At 43.9% G+C, this 13,556-nt stretch overlaps 1 protein-coding gene across 1 annotated transcript in view; it reads left to right on the top strand.

The window, feature by feature from the left end:
- Positions 1-9,633: 9,633 nt before the first annotated feature.
- Positions 9,634-13,556, top strand: part of EIF3E (eukaryotic translation initiation factor 3 subunit E) — a 51,087-nt gene continuing 47,164 nt past the window's right edge. Inside the window, exon 1 of the mRNA XM_079796126.1 lies at positions 9,634-9,779. Within this exon, the coding sequence (XP_079652252.1) occupies positions 9,690-9,779 (90 nt within the window). The 5' untranslated portion in view covers positions 9,634-9,689. The remainder of the gene's footprint in view (positions 9,780-13,556) is intronic.

Genomic DNA, 13,556 nt, shown 5'->3' with positions numbered 1-13,556 from the left:
ACACAGAATTAGAAGTATTTGAACAGATATGTAGGTATTTTATGTTCTGGGGTAGCAAGTTGTTTATATGAGTGTGTCACCGCTTAGATTCATCACAATTCTTTCAGATTCCCCACAGATACTCCCAACTACTGGGAATTGCTATTTTCTCCCCCCCAAAATGGGGTTCCCACATTCCAGGTCCTGACGTTGGGGACTGGTGAGAAAGAGCAGTGATGAATCCCTCTGTCCAACATCCTTCACTTCGCATACTACAAGGTCCCAGAATAGAGTAGAATCAGCTGTCAATCCCAGCTTTATATGAGGTGATAAGTGAAGAAAGAAGGGGATTTAAGTCTTCTGAAGGCGCCTTCTCTCTGTGATTCTTTCATGAGATGACAGCACGACTGAGGCTTCTGGAAGTTCTCACACAGGCACAAGGTGGTGTTCCAATAAGATCCCTCCAGAGCAAGACCACAGGGTCAGGAAAAAGTCACCTACTCTCCAAGAAGCAATAATTATTTTTTGGGGGAAAAGTTAGCAAACACCTAGATGTAAGAAGTGTCTGTGCTTTCTAGTGTAACTAAAGCACTCCACTAATGCCTCCTGCACGTCTCTATCATGGCACTTACTCCACTGCACTAAGGTTGGTTTATGGATCTGTCCCTTTTGCCTAACTGTGAATTCTTTTATGTATGAAAAGCATTTTAGTTGTTTTCTTAACCTCAGAATTTAGCACTGTGTCTGGCACAGAATAGGGATTGAATAAATGTGTGTTGAATAAACCAACTGGAACTATAACTAAAGAGGCAGACATATTAAAATGCAATAGGCATCTTCATGCAGTATATAAAAGAGTGACTGGATTAAAACTAATGTTATTTAGAAATATTTAGGAGAGCTAGTCAGACATGAGCATCTAAAAATGTATCCACTATAGCCCGGCTAGCGTAGCTCAGCGGTTGAGTGTTGACCCAGGAACCAAGAGGTCTCCAGTTTGATGCCAGGTCAGGGCACATGCCTGGGTTGCGGCTTGATCCCCAGTAGGGGGAGTGCAGGAGGCAGCCTATTGATGATGTTCCTGTCTCATTGATGTTTCTATCTCTCTATCCCTCTCCCGTTCTCTCTCCCCTCCCCTCCCCCCCCCCTCTCTCTCTAAACATCAATTAAAATTATTTTAAAAAATTAAAATTAAAATGTATCCACTACAATAGACTATTGCAAAATATGGATGAATTTCTCTCAAGGATGTGTAGGTCTGGACATCCAGGTTCTATGCATATTTATTCATTTCTACAGCATTTCTTGAGTACTTTTTATGTGCTAGGAATAAAGATAGGAATTGGATCTATAACAGATATTTATAGTCATTCTACTCAATATGTTTAGTCTAGTAGGAGGAAACATGTTTTTAAAAATGGGCTCAAACATTAAGGCCCTGAGATAAGTTTGTTGCCAGCGGAGTGGAGCAGGAGGGAGTGATTACTTCAGATATGCTCTGCTAATGGGAAACACAGAATAGGGAAGATGATGCTTGGTCTGGGTCTTAAAAAGTGAAGAGATGGTCAACAGGGTGGGAGGGGTAGAAGGACATTTTAGACTGAAGGAGCTGCTGGAAAACAAGGCAGAAACCATGAGCTTGGTGACCTGTGTAAGCAGAGCTCAGCGTGGAAGGTGTGTAGGATTCTGGATAGATAAATCCCTAAAGAACTTCACAGAGTATGCTAAGAAATTTTTGCTTTATACCACATGAAATAGGAAGTGCAAAGTACATTAATTTGCTAGGGCTGCCATAACAAAGTATAGCAGATCTGGTGGATTAAACAACAGAATTTTATTTTTTCACAATTCTGGAGGCTAGAAGTCCAAGATCAAGGTGTTTACAGGGTTGTTTCTCCTAAAGCCTCTCTCCTTGGCTTGTACATGACCATCTTCTCCTTGTGTCTCTACATGGTCTTTCCTCTGTATATGTTTATGTCCTAATGCAGTGATGGGCAACCTTTTGAGCTTGGTGTGTCAAACTTCGCCAAAAAACTGAGCATAACTCGGGTAGTGTGTCATTTTGAGGAAAAAACTAACTCCAAGACTCTAGTCGCAAATGTTTCATCCTCAGGAGCAGCAAATGTTTCATCCTCGGCACGCGACCGCCTCAGCGGCCACGTGTCATCAGAAATGGCTACGCGTGTCAGTGCTGACACGCATGTCATAGGTTCGCCATCACTGCCCTAATGTCTTCTTCTTATTAGGACACCAATCATATTGGACAAAAGCCCACTTAATGACCTCATTTTAACTTAATTGCCTCTTAAAAGACCCTACCTCCAAATACAGTTACATTCTAAGGTTCTGGGGGGCAGGGACTTCAACGTCTGAATTCCAGGAGTGGGGCATAATTCAACTCATAACAGTGTTAGATGTGCATTCAGATCACACAGGCAGCAGGGTAGAGGTCAGGTAGACAGGTGCAGAACCCGGGACAGGGAGATCCTTTGGAAGACTACCACAGTTGTCTATGTGACAAATGATCAGAGCCTGAACTAGAAAGACAGAGCAGTAGATCAAAAGGAGATGTTAAGAGAATCACCATAAAAACTGGCCTGCAGGGTAGGATTCAAACTTCTCAGCAGAGTCCACAGCACCCTTAACTATGGACCCTACGTGCAGACTCATGTCTTGCCATTTGACATCACACACACTACCCTCCAGGCACAAAGGCCTTCTCAGAGCTGCCAATGACTGTGCCTCTTCTCAGGGCTAAGCCTGTGTACCTGCTCTTCTCTCTGCTTGAAACATACTTTGCCCTTTTCTTAGGCAAGTGAACATCTATTCAGCTCCAACTTTCTCTGGTAGCAAGTCACTTCCTTCCCTAGACCCCAGGAGCACTCTGTGCATAGACTCTCTCGCATTGGGCTATGAATTAGTTTACCTTTTACATGTTTGCTACCCCCATTAAACTGTAATCTCCTCGTGGGCTGGGATTCATTTCCTTTCTTTGTTTCCCCAGAGCCTGAGATGGTGATCAGCGAATGGAAAGCATTCAATAATACTTGAGGAATACTAGTATAGGAGAATCAAAGTCTTCACCTTGCTCCTACCTAGACTACCAGGTGAGCCCTTGCCTGTCTTTCCAATGTAATCTCTCTTTTAAACTAAAACACTAGGAAGAGACTAAAGCAAAAAGTCAGATTTTCCACATTTGGGGCTAAATTTCTCTTATAAAAAGAAACAAGATATTTTCACAAACCAGCAAGGAAAATTCCAGACGAAAAGCCAGGCAAATCAGCAGAGTTTCCAATCTGTCACCACTTTAAACCATCTTGTAAATCACTTCCAGTTTAATTTTAAAGGACAAAACACCACTGTCTTCATGTCTTTTTATTTTTTAAGAATTTAATGAGAGGCTCCCATTGCTTATCTGATCAAATCCAAGTTTTCCAGTCTTCCACAGCCTGGCTGCGTTTCATCTAACACAATCCACTATCAATGCAACTGTCAGAAACACAGACTGAATTATTCACCCTTGTACTCAAAAATACTTTAAGGTTCCTCGGGACCTCAGATAAATTTCAAATTCCTCACACAGGTATTTTAGTATTTGGTGCTGGTCTTTCTTTTCTGGTATATTCTCCCCGATAGTCTTCAATCTTCAGCTAACTTTCCAAGTTGTCTTTCTCAAATATTTCTTATATTTTCCTGATTTTTGTGTCTCTACAGTGTCCAGATTGTTCCTGAACCACCTGCACAACTCTCTTCCATATCTGTTGTAAAAGTCAGCAGTCCCAATACAAAAAACATCCAATCTGCAAGCTTCCTCCATTTTTTCTATCCTCTTGAGAATTAGTCTGTTTGAGGTCAGTCTGATTGGAACCCATGCTCTTCCTATATCCCCTATCTATCTCATATTCTATCTTTTTATTACAGTTAGTTAAATACGTATTGTATCATGTCTATCAGCATACACACATATTTTAAGACACTCTCCCTAGACCCCATATCTATCACTACATTTCACTGTTTCCCTTTTTAAAAAAATTTCTCAAAAGATCTATTTATATATATTATTTCACTTCCTTTCCTCCCATCTTTTAAGCTCACTCCAAGCAGATTTTATCTACCACTCACTGAAACTGTTCTTATCAAAGTCATCAATAAACTGAGTATTTTCAAAGCTGATAGGCATCTTGAACTAACAGCACCATCTGGCATAGTTCATTGCTTCTTCCTGCTTGGACCACTCTCCTCCTTTGGTGCCTAGGACACCACTTTCTCTTGCTCCTCCTCTTCTCTCCTCCATCTACTGGCCAGTTTTTCTCTGGCTTCCTTACTTGCTCTGAACTATCCCAACCTCTACAAACTGAAGTGCCTAAGATTTACCCCTGCTCATCTCTTTTCCCAGCACATTTACACTCTGATCTCATCTAGTCCCATGGGTATAAATTTCATCAATGCATTGACAAGATCTAGTTTTCTATCTCCAGTTCTTACCTTTTTCTTGAATTCCAGATTCATATGCATCACTGCCCAATCAATATCTCCACTTAGATGTCTAATAGGCATCCCAAACATAATATGTCCAAAACTAAACTCTTGATTTCTCTCCTCTCTAAAACATGTATCTATCATACCCTTCCTCTTCTTAGCAAATGGCCTCTCAGTTCATCTACACCTTAGAATCATCTTTGACTCTTCTCTTTCTCCTCTAATCCATTAGCAAATTTTGCTAGCTCTTCATTCAAAATACATTCAGAATTTCACTACTGTCCACAACTCTTTCACTACTACAACAACTCTTTCACTACTATCACTAAGCCACCATCACCTCTTGCTTGAATTATTTCAATACTCTATTAACTTGCATCTGTTACTGCTTATTCCCCAACCCCCTACCCTCAATTCCTTAAAGTGGTCTTTTAAAAACATAACTTTGATTATGTGACTTTTCTGCCCCAAATCCTCCAATAGCGGCCCACCTCATTAGGAATACAAGGCAAAGTCCTTACCATGACTTACAAAGCATTACATTATCTGGTCCACCACTCTCTGACATCTTATACCACACTTCCTCTTGTTCAATCAGCTCTTGAATTTCTCAACTCCTTGCTACTCCTCAAGGATACCAAGCACACTTTTGCTTCAGCACCTTTACACTTAATGTTGCTTCACCTGGGAATTTCCCTCCTCCAGAAAGCCATAGGCTCCCTCACTTTCTTCAGGTCTCTTTTCAAATTCTACCTTATCAGAGAGGCCTTCCCTGACCACGTTATATAAATTATATACATATATATTAAATTCCCCACAATTCTCTAATTTTTAACTTGCATATTGTTCTTCATGGCACTTATCACCACCTAACAAAGTATTATTTGTTTATATGTTTAAATCGTCTCCTTCCACTTGAATATAAGTTTCTTTTCTTTACTGGTAAATTACCAGGACCTACAACAATGCCTAGCACATTGTAAGTATTCAACTTATATAGAATGAACTAGAGGCCCGGTGCACGAAATTCGTGCACTGGGGAGGGTGTCCCTCAGCCCAGCTTGCACCCTCTCTAATATGGGACCCCTCGGGGGATGTCCAACTGCAGGTTTAGGCCCGATCCCTGTGGAATCGGGCCTAAACCTGCAGTTGGACATCCCTCTCACACGGATCGCCCCAGGCACCCCCAGGGAGCGGCCACGCCCCCATGCCACGCCCCCTGGGGTGCCGATCGCCCCAGGCACCCCCGGGGAGCGGCGGCACGGGCGTGGCCACGCCCCCCTGGGGTGCCGATCTCCCCAGGCAACCCCGGGGAGCAATGGCAGGGGCGTGGCCACGCCCCCCGGGGTGCCGATCGCCCCAGGCACGCCCGGGGAGCAGCCACGCCCCCTTGCCATGCCCCCAGGGGGTGCCGATCGCCCCAGGCACCCCCAGGGAGCAATGGCAGGGGCGTGGCCACGCCCCCCCGGGCTGCCGATCGCCCCAGGCACCCCTGGGGAGCGGCCACGCCCCTATGCCACGCCCCCCCGGGGGTGCCCATCGCCCCAGGCACCCCTGGGGAGCGGCCACGCCCCCATGCCACGCCCCCCAGGGTGCCGATTGCCCCAGGCACCCCCGGGGAGCGGCAGCATGGGCGCGGCCACGCCCTCCGGGGTGCCGATCACCCCAGGCACCCCCAGGGAGCGGGCACGGGTGCGGCCACGCCCCCCCCCAGGATGCCGACGGCCCCAGGCACCCCTAGGGAGCAGCGGCACGGGCGCGGCCACGCCCCCCCGGGGTGCCCATCGCCCAGGCACCCCCGGGGAGCGGCAGCAGGGGCGCGGCCACGCCCCCCGGGGTGCCGATCACCCCAGGCACCCCCGGGGAGTGGGCACGGGCGCGGCCACGCCCCCCCGGGGTGCCGATCACCCTAGGCACCCCCGGGGAGCAGCTGCATGGGCGTGGTCACGCCCCCAGGGGTGCCTATCACCCCAGGCACCCCCAGGGAGCGGTCACGGGCGCGGCCACGCCCCCCGGGGTGCCGATCACCCCAGGCACCCCAGGGGAGCAGCGGCTCGGGCACGGCCACTGGGCACCGCCATCTTGATTTTATCAACGGTCGACAGGCCACCCGGAGTCCCGCCCTCAGCCTCCGCTGGCCCAATCATGGGCATAGCGGAGGTGCGGTCAATTTGCATGTTTCTCTATTATAAGGTAAGATAAGTAACTGTCACCTATTAGAAAGCTTCTGTGGCCAGGGACTAGCTCCGAATGATAACATAGTCCCATTTATATCTAGGTTAGTTCTTTTCATATGATAAAAGTTAAAAATACTTGTCAAATTAAATTACATCTTATTTCTCTTTGATTTTTTAAAGATGGCTCACTGATCCTTTTTGGCAAGTTTCCACACTTTCCCCTGCTTCCTTCCTTCCTCTGTCATAGGTCACTTTTACTGGAGCCCTCAGTTCTTGCTATTTCTCTCTCTAACTCCCTCTTTTCCTATCTATATTATGTTACAACTTTATTCTCTGGGATTCCAGGAAATTTCAGATTACAACTGACATTTCATAATTCTTGGATACTATAAAGATACTATTCCCCACAGTGTAGCAGCCTATACTATCATGTATTTTCTGCTTCATGGGAATTCAGCCTTGTTCTCCCAACAATATGTAAATGGCACAGTATTGTTGGCACAATGGCAGAGATCATATCATACTCTCAAATCCTTGAAAACATCGTGTTCGAGTTTACAAGCTTAGTGAGTAACAACTATATCAACTGATCCAAAATAGTATTTCCGTTTTCATACTATACATCACCTCTTAGTATCTAATAAGGATCTTATTCTGTCTCAAATAGAATTCCTGATATTAGCACCCATACATATTCCTTTGCCATTCTTCTCCCACCCCCTCCATATTTTAGTCACCAGTAGGTATCTGCTTCTTAAGTCCAAATCCCAGGAATTGTTTTTAAATTTAAACTTTTATTCTGGGATAGTAGATTCACGTGCAGTTGTAAGAAACAATACAGAGAAATCTTGTGTACCCTTTCATCCAGTGGTAACATCTTGCAAAATTATAGTACGGTCTGGCAGTTCCTCTAGCAATTAGTCACAGATTTACTATATAACCCTGCAATTCCACCTCTGGATATATACCCAAGAGAATTGAAAACGTATGTCCACATAAAAATGTGTACATGAATGTTTGCAGCAGCATTATTCTTAGTAGCCAAAAGGTAGAAACAACACAAGTGTTCATCAATGAAGGAATGGGTAAACAATATGTGGTATATCCATAAAATGGAATATTATTTGGCCATAAAAAGGAGTGAAGTGCTGATATATACTGCAACTTGGATGAACCTTGAACACATTAGCTAAGTAAACAAAGACAGACAGCCCGGCCAGTGTTGCTCAGTGGTTGAGTGTCAACCTATGAACCAGGAGGTCACGATTCGATTCCTGGTCAGTGCACATTCCTGGGTTTCGGGCTCGATCCCCAGTAGGGGACCTGCGGGAGGCAGCTGATCAATGATTTTCTCTCACCATTGATGTTTCTCTCTCTCTCTCTCTCTTCCTCTCTGAAGTCAATCAAAAAATATTTCTTAAAGTCAGACACAAAAGGCCACATTTTATATTATTCCATTCACATGAAAGTCCTGAATAGAAAAATCTACCAAGACCAAAAGTAGATTAGTGGTTTCTTAGGAATGAGGGAGAGTGAGAAGAGGAAGAGATGGAGAAGATGAAGTTACAGAGGTAATGGGTCCAGGTGAACTAGGAGTTCAGCGTTCAATTCCCTGTCAGGGCACATGCTTGGTTGAGGGCTCCATCCCCAGTAGTGGGCATGCAGGAGGCAGCCAATCAATGATTCTCTCTCATCATTGATGTTTTTATCTATCTCTCTCCCTCTTCCTCTCTGAAATAAATAAAAAATATTTTTTTAAAAGTCACTCTTGCTGCTGTATGGAGAATAAACCATAGGAGAAAAAAAAAAGGAGAAGCAACGTGAGTAGTGAAGAGGCCATTCCAAAAATCAAAGCAAGAGATGATGATGGTGACCAAAGGATTTGTTGGATTCCATGTAGAGTGTAAGAGAAAAAGTCAAGGATGACTTCGAGGTTTTGGGTCTGGGCACCGGGACAGATAGAATTGGCATTCACTGAGTTGGAGGAGTGCAGAAGGAACAGGCTTTGATGAGCTAATGGGGAGGTTTTGTTTTGGGTATGTTAATGTTGAGACGTTAAGTAAGCAGTTGGTTATATGTGGGTCCATGGTTAACTAACTGTGTTGGGGCTATACTTTGAGAGTTGTCAATGTGTAGATTTCATTTAAAGCCAAGATGTTGAATGATATTAGGGCCTAGATAGATAAGAGGTAAGATCCTAAGGCACTCCAAAATGAAGAGGCCTGAAAGTTGAGAAAAACTAGCAAAGGAGAATTCAGAGCACTTAGAATAAAATCCACGTTCCTTACCTTACTCATGACCTGGCCCTTCTCACCATCTTTAACCTTACTCTTCCCTCACACAGGATACTCGTTTTTGAAACACACCAAGTCCTTTCCTGACTCATGGCCTTTGTTTTTGCTGTGCCTTCCATTAGGCATGTTTTTACCCAGGCTCTAATTTGGGTCACTTCCTTGTCTTAGCACAACCCTCAGGTAAATTGTTACCTTGAGTTTTCTCTAACTATCCCATTAAAAAGGCCCAACCCGACCATCCCCACTAAGTTATGGCTCTTCCTATCATCTGAAATTCTTGTTTTCTATCTAGAAACAATTTAACAAACGCTTACAAAGCCGTTACTATCTGCCAAATTAAAGCTCACATTCCTCCCTGCATGTGACTTTCTGGAGAGCGGGGACCTCATTATCTTGTCCTCTGCCTACATTGCTTCAGCAATTCCGAGTCTTCAATATTTATTAACGGAATGGATCGTAGGACACTGACAGCCTTTCAAACAGACGAAACTTGCCGCCGATCATTTAAATGTCAGAAAATTAATGGATCGTAGGACACTGACAGCATTTCAAACAGACGAAACTTGCCGCCGATCAGCCTAGTCCCAAAGTAGCCGGAGCACCCGCGCGTGCGCAGTCGGTCGCCGAGCACTAGGGCGTAAACCCCGCCCCTTAACCAGGGTTAGTATAGCGACTGCGCATGCGCGCCACGGGGCCTGTCTGTCTGTCGGCGCTGTCAATAAAGTTGTAGAGAGCTAAGCCTCTCCTTTTCCTAGGCAAGATGGCGGAGTACGACTTGACTACTCGCATCGCTCACTTTTTGGATCGGCATCTAGTCTTTCCGTTGCTTGAGTTTCTCTCCGTAAAGGAGGTGAGCGGGGCCTTAGGGGCGAGGAAGCTGTGGGAGCGCGTGCGGTGCGGGGCAGGCCCGCGGGGCGGCGGCGGAGCCCGGGCCGGCCTGACACACGTGTGGGGCGGCTGCGAGTTTGGTCCCGGCCGGGCAGGCAGGACCTCCTGGGAGTTGAGCGTCATCGGGGCGGACTGGGCCCGCGGCCCCGCGGCCCTGAGGAGGGGCGAGGGGACCGCGGGAAACTCGGGGAAGAAAGCGGTGTCAGCTTCCCTTCTTGAGGTGCGCAGGCCCAGGGACTTCCTCCTCAGGAAGTGAATTTCGCTGGAGCTTGACTTCGGACCCACTGCTCCAAGCCAGTGGGAGGGGTAGAGATTTTCATTTTCCATCCGGGAACTGTGGGAAGGGTTGTGCTTGCTTGCCGGGTCGTTTGGATTAATTTCCTGACATTTAAATAAAATAGCCAGCACTTTAAGTGCCTCAAAGTTGTGCGTTCTTTGCATTGAGTTTTCCTGGTCTTTCGGGAAGGAGCCAGTTCTACCAAGTGGAGCAATAGTTTGTCGGATGGGGATGGGGACCCCACTCCCTCCCACCCAAAACAGCAAACCCGACACATTTTAACCTAAAAGTTCTTTCCCAGTTTATATATATATATATATATATATATATATATATATATATATATGCACACATATACATACATACACACACATACATACTTCGAGTGATTTGAATTGGTGGTTGATGTTCATTTTAAGCTACTCAAGTTATACTGAATGAGTACTATGTGGCCCTGGTACTTCGTTTTTAAAAATGCCTCAGTCCTAAGAGTTTTGAAATATTGAGCTTAGGTTATTCTTTGAGTTTATTGGGAAATTGATGCATCTTAATAATCATAAGGTAGTATTACTCTGATGAAAGCGTTAGTACATAGGCCAGAAAGATAAATGAATTCTGTTTCTGGAAGCAGATTTAAACATAAGTCTATGTAGGGAACTCCAGATTTGGGAAATAGATTGTCCCCCGATAGCAGTAAGACCAAATAAGCCCTACAAATAAACATTAATTTGTTCTGATAACTTTTTAAATGTTCTTGTATATGGTTCGTTAAACGTATAATCCTGAGATTCATATGATCCTTTCCTAAGCACATATAGACAGCTCTGAAGTTGCTGATGTTAGGAAATACCCAGTTTATTTTTTAAATGTTCAAGAATGTCTTTCCTTATAAAGCTTTATTTTGAAAGGACATAGTTTTGCCTTGGTGTTTCTTCACATAGGATGTATTTACACCTATATTTTAGAGCTTGATTATAATAGTCCAGTCTGCCTTCTGTTTTCTTTTCTGGATAAATAATAGAGAAATAACCATATTTTGAAATCCTTTGCCAGCTACTTGTAGAAATGTTTCTAAACTAACCAAACTTCACATTTTCATGTATTCTTTATACTTCCATTTTCCAAGGCAGATAAAAGGGAGGAATATGTAAGTGTAAATTAGTGTATCATAGGGCAAAACAACTATAAATGGCGGCTGAGAATCAGTGCAAAGTAATTGTGCCTCAGTACTTTCTTCCTTGGAGAGAATGTTGGTGAGATGGCCATAATGCACCCAAGAGGTTGCTGGAATATTTATTGAGCAATTACTAAGAATAGGGCTATTGTGGAAATGTGATAAATCCAAGGTAAAACCCAGACACCTCACCACTAAAATTGTACCTATCTTTTAGAGGAGATGAAGGTCTATTAAGTATAAGCCAAAAAATGACATGTCAGAAAAGTACTGGCAGAGTGCTCTCAAAATTGAGGAGATTCTAATCTGGGCAAAAGGACTTTGAGGAAGAGAGGCTTTAAGTTGAGTTTTGAAGGATAGGTGGTTAGGAGAGTCAGTGACCAGGACATGAGGACAATTTGAAATGTTGGAGAATATATAAGTTTAGAGAGAGCGGGAACTTTGTTTGGTTCTTTGCTCTGTTCTCAGCACATAAAATAGAGTCTGGCATAAAGGCTTTGAATGATTATTTAATAAATGAGTAAATAAATACATATTTGTGTCTTCTGTGTGCCCCCCCCCCCCCCAGTTAATCCTCACCTGTGGATATTTTTTTCCAATTATTTTTTTAGGGAGAGTGCAAGGGAGGGGGTAGAGACACAGAGAGAAATAGCCATATGAGACAGACACCGATTCGTTGCCTCCCACAGGTGCCCCAATAGAGCTTGCAAGGGTACGTACTTACCCTTGACTATAATCAAACTCAGGACCTTTCAGTCTGCTGGCCAATGCTCTAACCACTTAGACGCACTGGCTAGGGCAGGTTTTGATTTTATATAAATGGAATTAAGCATTCACCATCTTGTACTGCTTTGTGTGACTTTTTTTCATTCAACATTGTGAAGTTCTTCCAAGTTTTAGGATGGCAGTAGTTTGTTGATTTTCAGTGCTGAATGTTAAGTCATTTTATGTGTATACTAGAAGGCCTGGTGCATGAAATTCATGCACAGGGTAGGGTCCCTAGGCCTGGCCAGCAATCAGGGCTGGCCGGGGCCTTCCTTTTTTCCGCGCCACCCCCTGGTGGTCAGCGCACATCATAGAGGGCAATTGAACTCCCAAGGGGATACTTCGCATATTAGCCTTTTATATAGAGAGATAGACTTGGCTGTTACAAATAGTATTGCTATGATCATTATTGGAAATGCCATTTCTCTTGGGGAACCTAGGAGCAGAATTGCTGGGTCAAAATATATGTTTAACTTTAGGAGATAAAAATAGCTTTCCAAAGTGGATGTACACCTGCCATCAGAATAAATGTTTGTGACTCTACATCAGGGGTAGGGACCCTTTTTTCTGCCACGGCCCATTTGGATATTTATAACATCATTCGAGGGCCATACAAAATTATGAACTTAAAAATAAGCCTGCTATATTTGGTCAAACATTTAAATAACTCACCCCTAATGCCTTGGCAGGGCCAGACCAAATGATTTCTCAGGCCTTATATGGCCCATGGGCCAGACGTTCCCCACCCCTACTCTACATCTATTCCAAGACTCGTGTCAAGTGTTTTAGTTTTTAGTGTGGTTTTAGTTTGCCTTTCCTTTTATGATTAATTACGTTTAGAACCTTTCTAATGTCTTTTGGGTATTTGGTTAAGTTTTATTGATATAGGCATATTAATCTTTTAGCCATTTTCATGGATCCTCTCTCACTATTTTGTAGGAGTTCTTTTTTTTTTTTAATATATTTTTATTGATTACAGAGAGGAAGGGAGAGGGAGAGGGAGATAGAAACATCAATGAAGAGAGAACCATTGATCGACTGCCTCCTGCACACTCCCTACTGGGGATCAAGCCCGCAACCCGGGGATGTGCCCCTTGACCGGAATCAAACTTGGAACCCTTCAGGCTGCAGGCCAATGCTCAGTCCACTGAGCCAAACCAGCTAGGGCTTTTGTAGTAGTTCTTTATGTGGTTTGGAAGATTCAAGTTTTGATCTCATGGCTATACCATTTGACCAGTTTCATCTTTTCCTTTCATGGTGTAAAATGTGGGAGCCTTCCCACATCGTCGCTGCTTCCACCTACCTTGGCAACATTAAATTTAGTATAAAAACCTTTTCTTTTGCTGAAGCCTTATGTTAATGACTGTTTGATTAAAAATTTATTTTTATTACTTTCTCTTTCCCTGAATACTATTGTTAGAATCTCCAAATATTGCTTAATACACTTAATTCATGTTTATGAGAGTTTGCTTATTTGGTCCCTGTAGTATGGATTACATTATATTTCTTGGACTCTCTGCAAA

Source organism: Cnephaeus nilssonii (genome assembly GCF_951640355.1).
Source record: "Cnephaeus nilssonii genome assembly, chromosome: 18".
Classification (NCBI taxonomy): Eukaryota; Metazoa; Chordata; class Mammalia; order Chiroptera; family Vespertilionidae; genus Cnephaeus; species Cnephaeus nilssonii.
Note: the sequence above shows the minus strand (reverse complement) of the source record. Positions and strands in the feature narration are given on the sequence as shown.